Here is a 21732-nt window from a genome sequence, read left to right as displayed (position 1 = left end):
TTTGCTGCAGCTCCTAATTCTTTTTCTGTAATACAAGGTTCACTGTAGTTTCCATTTGTTGTGTACTTAAAGGTAGCTTTTATAATAAAATGCACAAGACAGACATTTGAATAGTAAAACTAATCTGAAAAAATGCAAAATGTGCTTGCATATGTAAATTTAATTATTCTTGGTTTGTTGAGGGAAATGTCCTGGCCACGGGTGTGCAACAGATGACAGCAAAAGCTGACAGTCATTTTCTCATTGTGCAAGTCAGAATTGTATTAAACTCTTTCCTCACAACATAGTGTATGTGTAACTATGTGCTACATATACACACTGTGCTTATTATGCATGAAAACATTGAGGAGCTGCCTTTAAATTCTGATTTGTTTCTTTCCAGTTGAAGAGCAACGTTGTGAGTTTGGACAGTCACATAAGCCAGTATGCTAAAATTTGCAATGAACAAAAGAAAGAGGTATGTAAAAAATCTGTTGTTAACAGGTTGAAAGGTTAACTGTTAACTTTGAATATAAAAAAAGAGTTAATGGGATTAAGTCTATAAGGGTCTAATGTATTTTGAAGTAAAAAAATTTTGTCTTCTAAGAGGAATATCACCTGCTGCCATTTGTAAAGCTGTTCAATATCAGCACAGAATGACAATTTTGGGAAATAAACCCAAAACCATATTTCAATTAAAGGGTGCTTCTTTTGGTTTAGATCCTAATGTTGAAGGAGAAGCTGAGAGAATATGAAGAAAAGCAAGCAAGCATTCCTGAAAATCATAATACTGCAGAACTTTCAAACAACCAGCGAATAGAAATAGAAAGGTAAATGACTCATATTTGCTTCCAAGCTGGAGTTTGTCTAAATTGTAAAAGCATTTGTAAAACTTGCTTCCAAGCTGGAGTTTGTCTAAATTGTAAAAGCATTTGTAAAACAAACCTACTCTTTCCAGTATTGGTTTTCCCAATTTAACATTGCTTTACTTAGATCTAGGTATGGCTTTGCCCAACGTGTTGTTTCTGTTCAGAACAACTTGGTGGTGGTTTTAAAACGAAAGGGGAGGACGTAGGAAATGCCATGTGACAGGAAGGAGCATCTGAGTGCTGGCTCCCAGCACAGCTCCTGAACAGGTTGTGTTTGTGGGTTGGCAGAATGTCGTTTGCATAAGTGACAGCAGCTCTGCCACTCTTGGCAGGCACTATCTCAAGTGGGATCTTTGCTGCAAGGCTTGAGAGAGACAAAAACTGGAAGTTTTTCTACAAAGGGATGGCTTTATGTTTGTAGATTCCTTATTTTCTATTGCTTTAATATTTCTTGGCCTCTTTTTCTTCTTGGTAATGTTCCTGTCTATCTTTTCTCTTGCGACAGTCCCATGAGAGAACACAAAGAGTAACAAACTAAAATGTGAAGTAGCAATTTGTTGCAGAAATCGTTGTATTCCATGAATAGGGTAGGTTTTGGAGAGAAAGACTTTCTGGATGGTCTCTGCATATTTCATCTTTCTGACAATTGCTCACCTAAGTTGATTGAGCTAACTTTTTTTTCTTATTTGGCCCTTTGAATATGCTGTTTTTTAACCTGGAAAGCTTTCTGAGGTATAGTAAGAACCCATTCAAAGCAAGATATTCTCTGCATTTTATTTTAGTGGCATTGCAGACATTTCAATAAACTCTTTCATTCAGGTTATTTAAATTAAATTTTCAAAAGAAGTGTGGGCTTCTAAGTCATGTTGATATTTCTGACAGTTTTCCTGCATATTTTTGCACTGTATGTCTTTAAGATTGATTTAATTTCCTGTGATTTGCCCTTTATTTCATTCTTTGTGTGTGGGAAGAGTCAGTCAAGGGCAAGGTCTCTAAAATATCTTTTCAAAAGGCTGGATGTATTCTGTGCCAAGGTTTGCTGGTCAGAGAATATTTGTTAGGGAAAATCCAAAGGGCCACATGTAAACCTGTCCCAGTCCCTCTGGATGCCAGGAATTATGTGCCTGTCTCATTCTCTTCCTTCTCATGAGTATCCTGCCAGGTTCACCATACTGTTGTGGTGTGGGTAATGAATTGATTTCTCCCATTCATTTACAGCTTTTGAAGGCACTGTGCTGCCTTCTCCCTTTTAGTGGGGACAGAGAAGAGAGCCTTGTGCATGATCTGGTGTTTAGATCCACCCACCCATGGTTTTTGCATCACCAAAGAAGCATCATTTGCTTCGTCAAATCTAAAAGTCATGTATTCTTCTGCTAAAACTTGGAGATGGGTTGTGTGCCAACCCTTCAAGTCTTGAGCCTCTTAGGGTAAACAGTGGGCACTGGCTCCATAACTACAACCAGCAGGTCCTTGAGCTCTTGAACACCAGGTAGTGTAGGGGGGCTCATACCCTCAGTGTGCCTACAGGGCGACTTTGTCATTTCTACAGTGCACACCGGAGGGTAAAGGTAACTCCATAAGAACAGGAATGTGCTCATTGAAAGGCTGAATCCACAAAGGCTTCTGTACTTGATGCTGTATTGGGAACACTGGTGAATAGAAGTACACAAAAGGTTGGTTTTCCAGCAGAGGCCCCTCATAAGGAGGGTAAAAAGAAGCAGAATCTCCATCCTCACCTGAATTATGCCCAACTTTCTACTGTGATGGAAACTGGGAGGATTCACTTTGGTTCCTTATTGCTGTGTTTGCCAAGCAGCTGGGAAGAAGCATGTTTCTGTGGAGGACAAAAATTCTGCAGGCAGTACAATCAGTAGTAAAGCTGTAGAGATAGGAGCAGTGTAGGGTTAAGCTCTGATACTCTGCAGCTGGCTGTTTCATTATTATAGAATCTTTTAGGTGAGAAAAGACCTCAAAGATCATATACTCCAACCATTAACCTGCTATTGTTCCTTAAAGAAATAGCTCTTATGAATTCTGTGAGTGTTTTAGTACACTTTTTTTTACCTAGATATGATAGCATCCTCTAGACACTCAGTGAAAAGCTCTTGTATTGCTAAATCTGTGGAGAAGAATTATTTTCTTAATTCTGTTTCTTTTTAAAAGGTGAGTGATAAAACACTCAGAATAGAATAAAAGACTTAGTTATTCAAACTTTAGACTGTGAAATAGAATTGCTACTTCTGAAACACTGGCAAGAAGTCAATTGCATGACAAGCTTGTTCTGGAGTTGAACATGGGGTTTTTTACCATTTTTACAGTTCTAATTTTATGAGGTTTTTTAATACTACAAATTGCATAACCTCAAATATTGCATGTCTTTAGAACACTTGCATGTTAAACTTTGATTTTTGTGTAAAGTTCTAACAAGTTAGGATACAATGAAATACTTTGTGTATGTGGTTGGTTATTATTGATATGTACAGTATCTTTTTGGCCATTCTCTACTGTACATTTTCAGTATTCAGGTGTGAAGAGGTGCCACCAGTGAAAGTTACATGGCAGTATGGCAATGCTTCCAGGAGTTGTTCTTGTTACTCTGGCTTGTGTGGCAGACTAGGGGTACCAGAGAAGTGGTTACTCAATAACTCCTCGAGTACCATCTACCACAGTTTGGTTTTTCCCCTCGTGTTAAAACATGGTGAATGTTCTGATTTTTGTCCTCCATAAGTGATGGAAATTGTACAGCTCCTTGAGGGAAAGTGAGCATCCAAAGACCTTTGTGGTTCTCCTTTTCTGTGAGGATAGCTTGCGGGGTTTTGAGCACCTTGTGTGTCTATGGCAACAGTAGTCTTATCTGTTTAATAAATAGATGTAACAAGTAGAGAACATAGGTAGTTAGCAACTTCTGGAGTTAGAGAAAGGCATCCGAAGCTCCTTCACATACTCCTTTTAAATCCCAGTGTTGTCTTCATAATTATAACAGGATTTATTTTTAGTGACTCCTTCCAAATTTCCCATCCCATTTTCAGTTCAAGTACGTAAAAATCTTACTGATGTACTGACATTTTATTTAGTGTCTATCTATATTAGGCTTTACTCATTTCCTTTTCATTTCTTTGTTTTATTAATTTAGATTTAAAAATTCCCTTACCAAAGAGATGTCATAAAAAGTCTTCAGTAAATAATTAGTTATTATCCTTTGGTTTTAGGTACAAAGAAATACTTAAAAATGTTTTTGCAAATCGTGAAGAAATCAGAAAAGAGTACCTCAAGGTCGAAAAGAAACTGAAAGAAAATACACTGAAGAAATATTACCAGAATCAATGTCATGAACAAATTCAACTGATATGCTCTGAAGAAAGAGTAGAAAAGGTGAGTTTTCTGTAATGTAGTGCAGGATATCATCTCTTCATTTTGTTAGAATTGTGTTAATTTTTCTTAAGTAACTGTGTAATTAATTAATCGATAAATGTTTCATTCAAATGGGAAACACAGATTATCACTCCTCTGTGACTGTTGATGTAATGATCTAATTTTTGAGGTTAAGAGCAGAGTATGGTTGGCCTTTTCTAAATGAATAAAGGGAGCCCTCTGCCTGGTTAGGATGCTGCCTTGCTTATATCCAGCTTGCTCTTGCTGGGTTTGTGCCTTCTAGTTGGAATATTTCAGAAACAGTGCAAACAACAGAAGAGTTTGATATTTGAACATACAGGATTTTCCTTTTTACTCAGTGCTTTATCCTTTAGTAGGCTTTTTGTAGCACATACTCGACTTAGGAATTCTTTGGTTATGTTATATCACAGTAAGGAAAAAAATCTTTATATCTAAAGAGAATTTGGTGAACATTATTTGAAAGTTTCCACCTTAAATGCTGATGGTTTGGGGGGTGGGATTTTTTTTTTTCAGGCCACTTGCAAGCGGGATCTGAGGCTTGCAGCACTGGACAGCCACTATGTCCGCATGCAGAAGAAGAAGGAAGAGCAGAGAAATCTCTTTGAGGAGAACACCAAGTGGCTGCACCGTGTGGAGAATGAAATGCGCCTCCTGGGTCCAGATGGGAGCATCCCAAAAGTAAAACACCTTTCACTTTGTCATGGTTGGGGATGGGGAGAATTGGACAAAGGGTAAAACCTCTGAGTTAGGAACAGCTTAATAATTGAAATAAAATTAAGTATATGGAAAGAGTATACAGGAAGAGGCAAACGTGTTTGGGCATGCATAGATAAGCATCCATGTGGGCCTGTTGGACTTTAAATGCTGATTGCAGCACACACACACTATTGGTCAAAGGAATCTACAAATTCATATTTATGCATGTAAATAAAAATCAAATAATTAATACTTTTCTACTGTAAAACATTATTATAATAATATAGCTCCACTCCATCTTTACTGATCTAATATTATTTTTAGTTAAATTTTTAGTTTCTTTCCATCAGTTTGATGTACAGCTGTTTGATTGTCATTTTTATTACTAATTTCCTAAAGGAACTTTGTCAAGATCTGCAGTATTGCCATTTAAATCTAGAAGTTCAGGCTCTTAAAGCCCAGATTGAACACATGTTGGCTCTGGTGTCTCTTCAAGATCAGTATAACAAGCAAACAGAAAAGTAAGTATGATTTCATGGCAGGTGGGATAAGACTTACATTCTGACTTGTAACTTGACAATGCCTATTTAGAGAATTTAGTTTTAATTGAAACAGAAGCAAGGTTCTTCTCAAACTTTTTGTTTTCTGGGTTAAAATTGTGTTTTCTCAAGGGAACTTGTCTTGCCTCTTGCTGTTTCACAGAGTACTAAATACTGCACTTCCAGTGCTTCGCAAGCAGCACCTGATGCTGAAAGAAGCTGGGCTGACAAATGACTTAAGTGAGACTGAATATGCAGACGTTGAGCAGCTGATTCAGAGACAAAAATCAGTAGCTTGGGCTGACCAGACTGAAGAAAAGGATCAAAATCAGAACCATGAAGTAGAAATGTCAGCTATCTTTTCATTCCCACAGCTTGTGAGCAGGCCAAACACCCCATGCAGTAAGTACATCATTAACTTTTTCTTTGTTGGAAGTACTTATAAATATCTCCTGCAACAGTCAGATATCATCCATATACACAGATTGCACTTCTGCAGACACTGAAGCTAAATGTAAAATTGATTCTCAGAACCACTTTCTATAAATTTTGCACCATTCTTAATTGGATATGGGAAAGTAATTTACTTTTTCAATGACTAGACACACACTGCAACAGATGAATTCATCCTCTTCTTGTTATAATGTACCCCATGTATCAATGTTCATAGATCCTGTGAGTGCTATTAAAAATTGCATTTCAATCTTTCATGTGACATTGATGGGAAAGGAATCAGTGTTAGTTGGTTATAATTCTGTTAAAGTGACTTGAAACATTAAGCAGGTATAGTTTTCTGTAGTTTCTAATAGCCTTGGGGGAGATGAGATTTACTATTAATTACAGGTTCACTTGGAAGCAATTTACTACAATATTTCAGGAGTTTCTGTTTCAAAGAATCAATGGATTCACCATATCTGCCATGGAACTGACTTGTGCTATATCCTGATGGCCCCAATTTTTCCCCATAATTCTATATTGCTGGCTTTTCTTCTTTAGCTGTGAAGGGAGTTGCCCTGGAGCATAGTCTGGGTAAAAAGGGATGAAGAATCCTTATAGATAGTACTGTTCTGATGGATTACATGCCAAATTTCATCCTGATAGTGCAACTGCTGTGGGGCCCATGCTTGTGTTTTGTGCTGTGGACAGGGAGCACTCAACCCCCTGAGGCTTTCTCATTACTGCCAGTAATCCATAACTGACAGACATCCCTAGGTAACTAGGCAAAAAGAGATAAATACTGCTGCAAAAATACTTCAGCTTCTCAAAAGCTGGTAGTCCCAAAAAGAGCATTGACTCCTGGTGAAGAGTGAAATGAGTTCCCTCCTTTTGAGGGCTTTCTTCTTCTCTGCAGCTTGAGAATTATTTTATCAAAACCACGTATTGCCCCTCATAGGGAGCGTCTGTGATTTTTGGCACGTGTTTCTGTTGCTGTTGATGGTACCAAATAGTTGATACACAGTGTTTCACTGTCTGCAGTGTCAAATTCAGACTGTGTTGGAGTTGTTTGGTTTGCTTTGTTTGTGTTTTGGTTGTTTCAGGGGTTTTACTCCTGAGTGGCACTGGTTTGATTTTAGTTTGGGTTGGTTTTTCTTTTTAATGTGTGCTTGCTTTTTTTGCCACAGAGAGGAGGAAAAGAAAGTTAGCAGATTTGCATGCTTACACTTCTTGTTCTGCCTGTGTCAGGGATTCATTCAGCAAGAGTGAAAGCTGGTATTCAGTTAAATCATAGGCTTATGGTTGTAGATACTGGGGTTTTGGGGTACAGGTACTCTTTTTTTCTGACAGAATATGTAGGGACACTAATCCAGAAGCTCTGTAATATCCTTTCTAAGGAAATATTGATTGTAATGATTCTGTCTTGTCATATGTAGGTTGCCATTCTTGTGAATTTTAGTTTCTGATGCTAGTGAGCTGTGTTAGAGTTCTTGATTAATCTACTTCTTTTGTACCTTTCTTGAAGTTTTGTAAAGGAAGAGGCCTCATCTGTTCTTAGTGAAATCAATACTAAAATTACGCTTGTTTAAATTCCACTCCTATTTAAATTCCACTATTAAAACATTAACATTTTACTATGTTTAAGTCATTTGACACTATTTAAGGGGTTTTCTTGAAAACCTTCTGTGTAGGTTTTCCAATTATTCTATTATCCTAAAGTTCTTGAACTTCATGTTCAAGTAGGTAAATGATTTTCAATTTTCAGCTAAGACAGACTTTTCAGTTGTAAATTGTCTTTGCCTGGTGATTATCACAAAAATCTTTTGTAGTATTTTTATTTGCTTTTTGCTCTTTGGAAGAGGAAATAGGATGCATTACTGTTACTCCTTTCCCCCTCTCATAAGATGCAACATGGTAGAAACAGCTCTTCTCCAAATTTTGCAGCCTTTAGGGAAAGGTTACCTAAAATACTAATGGTGCTGATACAATCACTTCAATACAAGTGGGGAGGGGAAAAGTAACCCACTTGCTAATGCTTGAGGGTCTTTTTCCTATTCAGCACAGACACAACCAAATTGCTCCTCTTCAACTGTTTGTTTGTTTGATGGCAATGCAATGATTTCTTGCTGTGAAATGTAAGTCTGGAGCATTTAGATTGAGTTACTAGGTCTGCTAGTAACAAATCTCAGGTGTTGCTTTGAACCTATGTTAACACATTTGAAAGACAATTTTTTTAAAAAATTGTAGCATTGTGTTTTACACATTATAGGACTAATGTATAAAACACAAAGCATTATGAGAAAAATGGTAATTTCTCTTCAGTGTAGGCTTACAGAATAAATAATTGTATCACTTGTGATACTCAGAAGTATCTAGGGATGCGTGCAGTATCCACCCCTTTTCCAATTTGGAAATTTCAATCATGAACAAACTACAGGTCCCTCTTTAGTTACTGTGTGTTTAAACTGGGAGGGATGCAAGAAACCATCAGTATTTAGACAATGTGAATTCTTTCTGTTGCAGTAATTATTGCAGAAACTTTATTAATGACACAAACTTTTGGCTGTGGTTCTTTGAGAGAAACATGACACTGTTCAAATGCAAGCTAATTGTTATTGGATGTTTTCATAAAAATTATATGTTCATAAAAATTTTATGTTTACACAAAAATTATGGTCTTTTAAGTCAAATAACTTTTCTGATTACAAGCACTTTCACTCTCCAAAAGGTCAAAGCAGCTAAATAATTTCTGCAGAATAGGTAAAACTATGCAAGCAGGACCTTAAAGTCTTGTGTGTTTCTTCGGAATTGATTACATTTGTTTAACTGATCCTGAAGAACAAAGTCAAACCTAGTAATTGACATGGGAAAAGAATCTGAAAATTGCAAAGAGAAGAATGGCAAAGGTGAAAGGGTGGTGGGATTTATTTTAGTTCTGTTAAAAGTCTTCTTTAGAGATAAGTTCTTGGAATATAATTCTAAATATTTTTTACTTTATTATATTAATTGATTTTGATATTATCTTGTTGTAAGATCCTTCTTCCAATCAGGAGTTTCAAAATAGCAAAGAATTTCAGCTGATTTGTAGTAATGCTCAAGTCTTGGTTTGTAATGAGGATGACTTCCTTGGAAAGGGTCTCTCATATATTAAATAGTATTAAAGTCATAGTATGGGAGGAAAAGATAGAGATGTTTTCTGTCCATTCATTCAAATTATCAAGGTGGTCAATTCTTGTGAATCAGCTCTTGATTTCTAGTGAAAGCTAATTAAAGTTCATGTGCTTTGCCAAAGCACATGGAAGGCTTCACTGCAGGAGTTGACCTCCTTCCATCTTCTTTTTCCTTTAGCCTTTGAAATCTTTAAACACCTTTTGTAAAATTCTGACCTTAATTAGAAGTTAGATTTGTTGCTTTTTACAGAAAATGCTGGCTGTCCAATAACCTCTCTTTTTTTTTGCCACATGTATTAAAAATTTAGGTGAAGCGTGTGTATGCTTATTGTAACTATAAGCATGCAGTGTCATGCACAATTTAACTGTTTGTCTCAAAGAAAGCACAGGCTGTGGAAACAAGTCCATTTAAGAATGTATTTGGGAACCCTTTCTTAAGTGTTCATTCATGGGGAGCCATAGAGTATTCAGAGTTCAGCCTGATGGGTGGAGAGCTCTGACTGGTATTTGCAAGTATTTCTTTGAATGGGGAAGTTCTTGGCATTGTTTCAAGCATCCCATTTCCAAAAGCCTTACTGTACATTACCACTGAGAGGATGCAATTGATTTATAGGAAAAATAAAAGGAATCCATTGCCTCCCCTCCTTGTCACAAACATTCTGATCTGAAAAGTCAATTTTTTATTTTGTATGGCAGGAAAAATTGAGGTAAAGTTGCACATAGTAAAAGATTTTATTAAAAGTAGGAAAAGCATGTGCTTTGAACAGGAAAGATTTCTCTAAGCAGCTCTTCCATACTGTCTTAGGTGACTTCTGAGTGTTTTTTCTCATGCTGTGTAAAGCAGTACACCTGATCACTGGGACTTGCAAGAATGCAGCTTGGATTTGAGCCTTTTTCAGTTCACAGCTGTTGTTTGTGAACCTGTTGTGAAACTTGCCATCACAGTGATGATGCCTTTGGGTCACAGGAATATGAAATAATTGAAATGCATTGACTAGACCTCATTTGCAGTTTGGAATTCCATGAGTCAGTTGTTAAAGGAATGAAAATGTATGATTAGAATTGTAATTTGATCAATCAGTGGTAGCCCAGAAATGTTTATTGAAATGAATACATTAATATTTAATTTCACTTTAGCAGAACAACCTGCTGGACTTAATTTAGCACAGTTTCCAGAAATAATCCCCTTCTGCATGTATTAGCATGAGTTGCAGAAAAAGACAAGTCTTGGCCATTATTTTGTCCCTAATGTCAATTAGAACTAACTCAATTCATCAGAGCTGTTTTGCCATGAGCTCTGCTCACTTTTCCTGTGACTCATGTTTCACACATAGTGCATTCTGCTTCTGATATTAGTGCCCAGGGCTGTAAATATCTGCTATTGCTGTTTCTTGTCAGATAAATCAGTACTTCTGAGTAGTCTTTTGGGACAAATGATACAGCAGACTCAGGACCAACACCCCCTCATGTCACTGGATGGGGGCGGTTGATCAGTGGCTGATGGCTGTTATGTTTAATTTCTGAGTGAATCTCTTAAATAGAATCTTCAGGAATTTTGACAATTATCTTTTATAAACATCAGCCTGAAATTAAGGATCAGCCAATATGTGATCTCTTCTTTAAAATAGATTTGGAATAATGTTTGTTTTTAAAGAGATACATTGTAGCTGTGAAAGTACTAGTTAAGGAAATAAAACTTCCACATTTTTCTTTTAAGCTACTTCATCAAGTTAACTGTGGCTGTTCTGTAAAGCATATAAGTGATTAATTTTTGTACATGAAATAAAAAAGTATTACTGTACTATGATTGTATTGATGCAAAAGATTGAAGTAGCTATAAAACATGAAGCAAATATAGTTTATAAACATAATATCCCTGCCTTGTTATGGAACATGTTTGAAATTAATTTTTTTATAGTTGTAGCATGTTGTTTATCTTTCAGTAGGAAAATAATGACAATATTTAATGATTACCATTAGCCATCCATTCAGGAACTTTAAGGAAATATAAATAGCCCTACTTGGTTCTCCACTGCATCATCCTCAGTACCAGGTATTTAAGAATGTATGGAAGTAGTAGAGTTTCTGTAGCAACTTCTGTTGTCCAAGTCCCTTTTGCATAAACTACTCCATAGTAGCTATTAAAAGCACTTGCCAAAAAGTTATCAATTAGCTTCAGTATCTTGCTTCCTCAGTAAGGTGGAAACAGCAACAGTGGCAATTCTTTATTTTGTGGGTCTCAGTGTTTTTCTTGCTGTATGTTTATTTACCTGAGGTCATAACAAGCTTTATGCAGTAGAACAAGAAGTCAAAGTGGAATTAGGATTTTGGAGTTGTTTTTGTCACATCATATTTGGTTTATGTTGTTTAGTGAAGGTTAAATACAATATTGCTGGTTTGTTTACCTGTTTATGGTGTCAGGAGCAATCTAATATCCTCACAAAAAGCTGTGGGAAGGAACACTTCTTAAATATCTTGTATTATTTCCAACACTTTTATGACAAAAAAAGCTTGTTGTGTTTTAAATTCATTTAACAGTGAGTTTTATTCCAGAAATAAATAGATTTTAAAAATAGGTCTTTGTTTTTACTAATAGCTTATATTTGCCTTTTATAGAATTCCTGCAACTATCATTATTAGTTTACTTGTATTACCGTAAAAATGCTCTCCAGTATGATGGAATTCATCAAATTATTTATGTTGGCAGTACTTTTGTGTTCTTTACGTATTTAGTTAATGATTTAAATGCTGGTATTTACAGTTAATTTGAAAATGCTTCCAATATTTAGGCCTGTAGAAGCTTCTAAACCTTGGCACTCCCACCAAAATGTTTCTCCATCAGACTTCCTTCTAGTAACTTTAGGACATTAGCAAAACCTCAGTGTCTTACAGTAAGCAAACTTTGTGAAACTGAAACCTCCCTGTCCTAATGTAGCAATGGACTAATAGAATTCTAACCATTATTTTTCCTGAAACAGACATCCAGATGCATATAAATAGGAGTAAAAACTAATAAATGAATATTTTAAATGTGTCCTGAGTCATTTAATGGATAGTTGTTTCAAACACTAGATTATATCAACCTTATTTTTGTTTTTAAGAATATAAGATGTTAAGTCTTTTTAAAAAAGATTTGGATTCAATTTTTGGTTGTGATGACTAGAATTTTTTTTTAAATGTTTCAGTCTATTACATTAAGGTATATATTTTACTTACTGAAACAAAATTAAAGAGCAAGTACATAATGAAGGATAGAGAGTAGATGTTTGAAATTGTTCATAAATAAGTTTCTTGTTTGTTACTATATCCAACCAAGTCTTAGAGAAGTATGTCTTTATCACAGTGGGCCTTCTTTATTTTGGGTGGAGGTGAAGATTATTTGGGGAACACTCAGGCCCTGAATTAGTTTAATGTTTAGATTACAGTCAGCATTTCAGCAACCTGCTGCATTTCACCTGGTGAAAGCTGGCTGCGGATTAGATGTGGTATAAGATAACAATATATTTTGTATTTTAACAAAGAAAAGGTCCTTTACATACATTAAGTGAGCTGTTCATAAGAGCACACATAGACAAATTGACAATTCAGTTATTTCATGCCAGGTAGTCCTCTCAGGCCCAAGTTTTCCATGTATGTGTTTCTTCAAAGCTCCAAGCAATGTCATGGAATTGTTCATGTAGTTGTCCACACTGCTTTTCCCATGAGCAGTTTAAACATTGCTCATTCTGACACTGAGCCTCTGAGTGAGGAATTAGTGTTTGCTTTGTTTTTTCAATGGTTTCATTATTGAATTAAGTTGTGACAACATAAAAAGACTTGTGGCCTGTATCTAATTTCCTTGGTACTTGTACATACTTTGATACTACCTGTTGTATCCTCTTGGCACAGGTCTAGGTCTCACTGTGGTTGTTAAATCCTTGGCTGTCCTTTACAGCTCTGGTTTCTGTCTTCTGACTGGGCATCATCTCACCTAGCTGAGTATCCCATCATATGGCATGTCTGGTTCCAAGGTGTGTACCAAAACCAGTGTTGGGCTCAACCTTCCTTGGCTTTTCTGCATGAGGACCTTGCTTGGGCCTTTTCCCAAGATATCTGATTTCTGTGCTTGGGGAATCGGCTTTTGTAAAGCCCCTTGGCAAGTTTGGATGCAGCTGAGCAATGAGGTCAACATTAAATGGGGCCTGAGAAAAAGCTACAACCATTTAAGCCTTGATTTCTGTAACAAATCAAACTTGTGGAGGTGAAATAGTACATTAAGAACATGCATACATGTTCTTAATCAATCTTTGTCGTGTTCAAAGAATGTTTTTGGAACAGTTAAAGTGCCCTAAGTGTTAACACATGAGAGAGAACTGTAGAAGCATTCAGACTGAGGAGTTCAAACTAGCTTTCTTAGTCTGAGGCAAAAATAGAATGAAATTTAGAAGAAATAAATATTTATCAACACTGTTGTAGGAATACTGTAGCTAATTCCTGAATAACTTGCATCAATTTAAGAAGCAGGAGTTCTTTTACAGTTGAGTTGCTCATAGGCATGAAGTAGGCAATGCAGAAAAGAGGAGTATGAGTCTGGCTGCCAGCTGAAGGGGATCCAATCCATAGGCATTTTAAGGATACTAGGCTTCATTTCTTAAATTTACACTGGAAGTTAAATATAGAAGCACTTGGGTTTTGACAGCCCTCTCCTGTTCTTGATTTGTTTAAAAAAATTCCACAGCTTTTTGGTATTATAACTGTTTAAGTCACCATTTGAACAGTGAGCTGTGTCTTAAAATGATCCTCCTTCACTGAAAGCTTGAGAAAGAGAAAGGCCTTTTCTGTCTTGCTTTGGACATTGCTTTTATTACCACTTACTTGAAAATAAAACCATTATGACACTTCAAGAAAAGTAGTTGAAATCAGGATGAATGAGAATGGCCAATTACACTGTATTGCTTGCTTTTTTTTTGAGGGTGGGGGAAGTTGTTAGTCAAGAGCTTTGCTCCCCACAGTTGATTCAGCAGGGTGACAGAATCCTAGTAACTTTAACTTCTTTATTTGCCTTGTTGCAAAATACTGCTTCCTCATTTGCAGTGTCAGAAAATTTTGTCCTTCAAGATGGTTCTGTGTCATTCCTTTTTCAACAGTTTCTCATTATTCTGCATGGTACTTGGTGGGGAAAAAACTGCTGTGGTCAGGAGTCAGCTCTAGGTTATTGTGATTGTACCACCTTAAAGTAGGAGTTTTGTCATGGTGGTACAATAATTTTCAATACTCTTACTCTTGCATTCCCTCTTGTCATGTGTCAGATCTTAGTTGTGATTATTTCTATAACCTCTGGGGTTAACTATGCCAACCTATGCACGTTTGTAATATTTTGAGTTTTATGGTAAATCAAAGGTGACTCCAATGAAGGGGAGAGAATGATGAGGAGGACTCTGTGGATATCAGAAGGCTAATTAATTACTTTATTATTCTATACTATATACATTTCATCTAAACTGAATGTGCCAGGCAGTCACTCTGCACTCATCTGCCGACACTGCCCGGAATCTCGTGACTGTGAGCTGACAGTCCCCCCCCACACACACAGCTGGCCCTGACAGGCCAAGGAAACAAAACATCCTCACTTTGGGTATACAATCTCCATATTGCATTCTACTTTGGCACAACACAAGCAGAGCAAGTGATAAGAATTGTGTTTTCCCTTTCTCTGAGGTTCAGAGAATGTGAATCTCAGAAATCTTTGGGAAGAATTGTGCCTTGCTTTTCTCTGTGAAGAGAAATATGGCAACAGTGTGTCACAGCAAATGCCACCTTAGACAATGCTGCAATAGAAATAATTTCACTTCCATGATCAAGTTGATAGGTATATGAAATCAACAGTATTTGTGATAATTTCTGCTAATGTCTCACTAGGGAAGGGGAGGGGAAAAGCCAGCTGTGAGTGGTATGTGCAGTTAGATGTGCTAACCATCATTACTCATGTTTTACAGGCAGCTCTCTTGGTACACCGTCACAGGAAATGAGTAACAGTACCCAACAGGTGTCAGCATGCACAGAACCACCACAGAAGAGAACGAGGAGGAAGCTGATGGACTCTCCAGTGGTAGCTCCAAGCCCTCCTGCCTCCAGCCAGTGCAGCTTGCAGCACCTGGAGGATTCTCTGGCCAAGGAGGTGTACCCTCTGGTGGATACTCCAGACTCCTGCAAAAAGCCAGGGCACAGCTTCTGTGCTCAGGCTGTGCTGCAGGGGCCTTTGCACCTGGCAGGCCTGGGGACAGTCAGTGCCTGCAGTGCAGGTGTGGCTGCCAGGAAGGGCAGCATCATGGACACCACGTGTGACGTGATCCCAGAGAGCCCCCAAACTCTCATGAACTCCACTATCATTCTCTATGAAGGTACAGATGAAACAGCTGAAATGTCTGCTTACTCATCTGTGAAGGAGTCACAGCCATGCAGCAATAGCATTGTGCAAAGGTATTTTCCTTTTTTATGGGTGAGAAACATTACCAAGTCATTTAATCCTGCCTGTCTTTACAGCTGGGTTTTTCCATTTCTATCCATTTTATAAATACACCTAAAATTTTGAAAATCAAACCCTCCATTTTGATCAACATCAAATTCAATTCTGCCATTATTTTTAAAAGAGTAGTATGTTAGTGACAACAAATGAAGTTGAAAGCTTATCCCGTTTTAGAAGATACATACAAAAAAAAAAATAACACACTTTCTAAATTGATTGTGATGCCTTAGGCAAGTTACTTTCTCTAAGCCTTATGTTTTCTGTTTGTAAAATGGATACGTAACCTCTCCACATTGTGAAATGCCATGCTTAAAGCTGCTGAGTTCTTGAAAAGAACTCAGTCTTCAAAGCTTCTTCAAATAACGTTAATGAAATTAATTTCCAGTTTCGGTTTTCAACTTACCATATATTTGTTTAAGTTAAGAACAAATTTACTTGACTTGTACTGAGAATATGTTTTACAAAACTAGAATTCTTTTATTTCAGACTTGATCTTTCTTCCCTAAGAAGCAAAAATTCTGCTCCAGTATTTGAGAAGCCCTCATATATGGCAATGACTTCAGCTGCTCAGAGAAAAAGAAAGATACTAAGGTAAGATTAAATTAATCCTTAAAAAAATCCTATACAAAATCCTATACAAAATGAATTTTCATTTCTTATGTTCTTGCTTCAGTTTCATTCTAATGTTTTAAATCTGAAAACCTCTAATACAAGTCATCTGAACCTGCATATGATGTGTTCTATGGCACATAATTCTGAAAAGAAAAATTTTGTCATCAATTAAAAAATCTAAGTTTTTTGAGAATGTTCTACCTTTGCTGGAGCACATTAGAAACTACCAAAATAGAAAGCAGGGGAAAAAATATACATGACAATACTTAGGTGATCAACTTTGATTTTCTGATAATTCATTTTCAGTCTCATATTGCAACTTAATTTTTGCAGTGTGCTCTAGGAAGAACTTTTGTTTATGACCCTAAAAGAGATCTATTAGCAGGAACACCAGAAAAGCTGAAACTGAATAGACATTAAGTTGAAAATTGTAATTTTTTTGTGTATGTACTTCTTTGGTTTTGGGGGTTTTTTTACTGTATTTAAACCTGATGAGCTGTGAAACAACTGGTCTTTTTTTTCCTATTTCCAAAAGCAGAAATTGATACAACCATTTTTAAAATCATGTTACAAATGACCTGTTGCTAGACATGAGTGGAGCTACCACTGCACAGGTCTTATAAATAATATCTCTACACTGTTGGTACGAGGCATCTGTCTTGATCCCAAGACAGATTACCGGACATGGAAGAAGCTTTAGTGCTTTTTTTGTTTATTAGCACCTTTAAAATAGAGAATTATCCTCAAAGATCAGTCATCTGGTCTAGTTTCATGTAACTGTTGTGATTGTTATCAATTACTGTTCTAAACTGTCTTGATAGGAGGAGGAATAAACTCTTTTGCTCTAGAATGAGAAAGGAGGCGCTGTTCACTTTTTCAAATAGCTGATTATGAATTTAGCAAAATGAATCAGCTGTTCTCTGAAGGCAAGCTAGTTTTTTCTACTTTCTCTCTAAGGAAGGGTGAGAGAACTTTTGAAGCCTGATTTGTCTAGTCTTAAGGTAAAAGTTCTCAGACAGGCTTTTGAGGTACTTTTTTTTTGTAATAACTGTGCAATAATTTTAAAACATTTATATATATGCTTATTTCTTCCCAAAAGAGTAGCTGTTTCTGTTCACCTTGTTCCTTCTGTGTCTCAAACTTATTTCCTAGTACGCTACAGAAGAATCCCACAACTTCTGTTCCTTTTATAGAGTGCCTCAGTAACTTGCCTGTAGAATTAATTTTTTTCTGGTTTTGTCTAGCAGTTGGTGATCAAGAGAAGGAATAAAAACACATTTCTGAAGGAGAAAAGGAGTACGCTCTTACTTTTCAGAGTGCCTTTATTCCTTTCTCTTCTTTACTTTTTCCCTCTTTTCTCCCCCATGCTTTCCCTAATTGAAGTGGCTCAATCCAGTCATTCATCTCCTACTAATGCTAGAATAAAAATATAAATTTCAGTCATATGGTCTGCATTATGAGTATAATTTGAAACAGTTGTATTTTCAGGACAAGGGATTAGAGGCAAGTCAGTCATAAGAGACTATTTTACCAAATAATGGTATATTTTTATTGGCATAAGTTCTCATGAAAGAGGCATGCATGAGTAGATTTTTAGGACTGGCACAAGGAAAGTCTTAGTCTTTGCCGCTTGCTATATATTTTCATTTAGGCAGAAAATTATTATTAAGAAAGTGTGAGTTAGGGGACTCTAAAGTGGAAATAATACAATATTTATTACAGGAATAGGAAAAGCCTAGGAACTTGGGACATAAATACCATTAGCTTGTTTACGAGGCTGTCTGGCAGAGTGGAACCGAGGAAGTTTGTGAGGCAATTGCAGAAGGGCTAGATCAGATAGGTTCATAATTTTCACTGTAGACCTTAAGTCCATCACATAAAGTGCTGTGGATAAAATATAGAGGTTTTGTTTTAATGAATTTGAAGCTGTAATAGTTTTCTTGCAGCTTAGTTAAAAAGTATTGTCTGCTATGAAGCCACCCCCTCCAACTGTGTTGGAGGCTGTAGAAAAGTTATTGTAGCAATAAAAAAATGTGATTTGTTCAATAAACACAGCTTGGTCATTTCAAGGGTTTTGTAACATGCCTTAAGATTATTTCTTAGTATAATTTGTATATGATGGCCATCAAACTGGCTTCTATGGTTTCAAACAAAACTGTGACATATCGTCCTGCCTTTGAATACAAGTGCCAACATTAGTTCTTATTTTCACAGCTGAAGCATTCTTGTAAATTTTTAAAAAGGAGAAAGGGCAAAGTATCCATAGATATACATAATAAATTAGTTTATTCCTTGCGTTCTGTTATGATTCTGTGAACACTGGATAATATTTAAAGTATTTCTACATTGCAAGCCAGAAGCCCTTTGAGCAGTGGCTGTACTGAAGGCAAACTCTTTGTGGCTCTTTTGCAGCTCCACCTCGAACGCGGTGCTGGGCAGCCTGCAGGCGCCGGTGGCTGCCAAGCGCTCTCGGCAGGACGTGCTGCTGAGCCACGCGGCCCTGAGAGTGCCCCAGGGGGCTGGTGAGTGTCAGGGCTGGCCTGGGGACACTGCCTTGGCTGCCTCAGCCCTTGGCTTTGGTGTTTTTCACATTCTGTGCTGCTTCAGCCTGTGGGTCTGAGCTCCATATTCAGGGATGGTGAGCTCTGTGCACAGAGCAGGGAGACAAAACAATTCCTGCTCCAGCTGGGCACCAAGGACAAATGATCCCAATCTCAGCCCCAGAGCACAAACCCCGTGGGCTGCAGAGAGAAAAACAAGCAGGGTGGGAGTGCCTGGGCTAAAGCTGGAATGGGACAATGAACTGCAAGGTGCAAATGGAGCAGAACTGATCCCAGGGAGAGAGCCCGGGAGCGCTCCTGCATTTTGGGGCCATTTTGGTTCATCTTGGGTGCAGCCCTGGCTGGGCTCTGGTGCTGCCCAAGGTGGATCCATGGAGGAGATGCTTTGAATCAATCCCTGCTTTGTTCTGTAGCTCTGCCCAGCCCCTGCTCTAGGGCAGCCTGCACAAGGTGTCCGTTTCTGGGACAGGCATCACCTTGGTAACAGTGATTGTACAAGTTAATTAATTTTGCACTTGTCTCTCAGTTAATTTTGTCACTTTAATAGCACATGTTGCTATAACAGTGTACTAAGCCATTGATTTGAGTAGTAGGTTTTTGTTTAAAAAAAGAGTCAGAATGTCAGTTATACAGATAGTAACTAATCAGAATTCAATTCAATATTATTACAAGGTTGTTGGGAAACGCTTTTTCCCAGGAGTCAAGGTCTTCCATCAGAATAGTTTATTAACTTGTTGAGAAATTTTTATTACTAATTATGTCTTTGCCCAAGTGTGGCTTATCAAGAAATACAATTGTCTAATAATTTCCATACCAGTTTTTAATTCTTTGCTTTATTTTACAACACCAAACTGATTTGTTTTAACAGATAAAATGTATTTTCAGAGGTTTATTGGTCTTAAAATTTGGGACTAGTTTGGGCAAAAACAATAACAGAGGCAAAATTATTTTGCTTTTAACATACTGCTGATAATAATATTAGCAAGTTCTGTTGTGTGAGAGTTTGGTCAATTATATGGCTTCTCTCTGAGGTGCATAAATCTTTTCTGTGATAAAATCAGTTAGAATAATTTTTTCAGCCAATATTCACAAATGTCTTCACAATTCTATAAAAACCTCTGCCTTTTCTAGTGCATGGCATCAAGTCGCTTGGCACCTGAAGCAGATTTTAATATGCTAAATCTGTACAATTTTCCTTCATCTCGGCCTCCTTTTCCTCTCTGTCTTCAGAGATACACTTAATGGGCTATCCAGAGGAGATCCAATATTAGTTTTAAAATTTTAGTCTGCTTTTCTTATGAAATAGAAAAGCAATGTGAGAAAACATTTCCATTGTATAGCTTTTTCCAGTGCTATGGGCAATACACTGGTTTTACAGCACATACATGTTTTTAAATAAAAACTGCTGAGGGAATGTGAGGGAAAAGGTCTGACTCTGTATATTATTGGAAATGTTGAGGTTGTGTTACAAGAAGCTTTCTGGAAACTGAATATCTGAGTCAAGCTCTGTCTAAGTGACTTATTAGGTAGATTGTGTCTGCTCCTATGTCTGCTCCAGCAGATCAGGTTAGGAAGGTTCCACTCTTCAATCTCAACTCTGGAATTAAGGAGCTATGGAGTGCAGAAGCACATTTTGAAATGAGAATAAAACTTTGATTATTCAGCGTTGAACTGAATAATCAAAGATTAATAGATGTGATTTTTGAGAGCATGCATTACAAGAGCAGAATAAACCTTAACCAAACACCTAAGAGAGAGGGTTGTTTTCAGATTAAAAAGACAAAACTTTCTATAATAACATAGTGTTTATTTTTCAATGCTATTCTATAATAAGAAGGATTAATAACATTTTTTCATATTTCTACATATTTTGATAGACCATTGTGCTTTTTTAATAGCATCCCCTGTCAGTTGAGGGTCTAATCATGGAGCTTTCTAGACAATTAAAACACTGCATTACTGAGCTAAGAGTGATTACATGTTTGCATATTAAAATGAGGCTTTCAGTAAAGGAAAGGAATGTGTAAAAACTCTTAGACCTATTATGAAAAGGAGGTCCATGTCAGCTACTGTCTACTTATGTTTATTAAAGGAGTTTCTCTCTGTTTCTAATAGCATTTCTTTCTTCACTAGGAGTTAAAATGAAGAGCAGGAAGCAAGAACAGATTGTGCCAAGGAACTTCATTAGAAGCCTTTCTCAAGGAAATGTCCCACTGGATGTTAAATCAAAAAATCTTTTACTTCGTGTTTCCAAGAAAAAAAATAGGATTTAGTTCAGAGTTCATCCCTATTTCAAGCGGGATTGATGGATAGCAAATGTGAATAGGATTAATTGTGATTTCCTCTTGTAAATAGTTTTGAGAGCTTCGTGGTGGAAATCTTACAAAAGTTATTTTGACCCCTAAATTATTTTCATTGGAGTGGCTTCCTTGTGTTAAAATAGATTTTCATTTGGAAGCAAGTTAGGCAGATGCTAATATTGGAACATGTTCATGCTTAGCATTACAATGCCTTAGATGCTCTTAGATTGTTAACATCTATGGGTGACCTGTGGAGTTCCAAGAGACAGAAAAATATTTCCAAAACTGGCATTTTTTCCTTTTTTTTTTTGTCTTTCTGGTTTTTTGTCTGTTACTTGGTTGTAAATGTTCCTGTTCTGTTTTTTCAATTTAATTCAGCTGTAAATGTCTTTTATTAATGACTGCAAATAAAATTTAATATTAAGAGCAATGTAATGTGAAATGTATTTCTAGCAAAAGATGTTCCTTTCTTTTATGAAAAATTTCTAAATATATTTTGACAAATATTGTTATAAGTACATACTGTTTATAATGACTTCTAGCAAATCATTAATGTTCAGAGACAGAGCAATGTATAGCTGTGCTGTAACCTTGACAGGCTGCCCAGCCTTCAGAATGTCATTCTGCTCTGTTGGGCCTGTGCAGGTGAAGTGAATTTCTCCAGTCTGTGAGA

At 36.8% G+C, this 21732-nt stretch overlaps 1 protein-coding gene across 1 annotated transcript in view; it reads left to right on the top strand.

Annotated features, from left to right (window-relative positions):
- KIF18A (kinesin family member 18A) overlaps positions 1-21476 on the top strand; it is a 31119-nt gene extending 9643 nt beyond the window's left edge. The window contains exons 8-17 of the mRNA XM_074543766.1: positions 383-457; positions 700-809; positions 4058-4220; positions 4755-4919; positions 5337-5458; positions 5640-5878; positions 15057-15540; positions 16073-16177; positions 18611-18720; positions 20893-21476. Coding sequence (XP_074399867.1) covers positions 383-457; positions 700-809; positions 4058-4220; positions 4755-4919; positions 5337-5458; positions 5640-5878; positions 15057-15540; positions 16073-16177; positions 18611-18720; positions 20893-21032 — 1713 coding nt within the window. The 3' untranslated portion in view covers positions 21033-21476. The remainder of the gene's footprint in view (positions 1-382; positions 458-699; positions 810-4057; positions 4221-4754; positions 4920-5336; positions 5459-5639; positions 5879-15056; positions 15541-16072; positions 16178-18610; positions 18721-20892) is intronic.
- The last annotated feature ends 256 nt before the right edge of the window (positions 21477-21732 follow it).

The sequence above is a fragment of the Zonotrichia albicollis genome, chromosome 6 (genome assembly GCF_047830755.1).
Source record: "Zonotrichia albicollis isolate bZonAlb1 chromosome 6, bZonAlb1.hap1, whole genome shotgun sequence".
Classification (NCBI taxonomy): Eukaryota; Metazoa; Chordata; class Aves; order Passeriformes; family Passerellidae; genus Zonotrichia; species Zonotrichia albicollis.
This window is presented reverse-complemented; position numbering and strand designations above follow the sequence as displayed.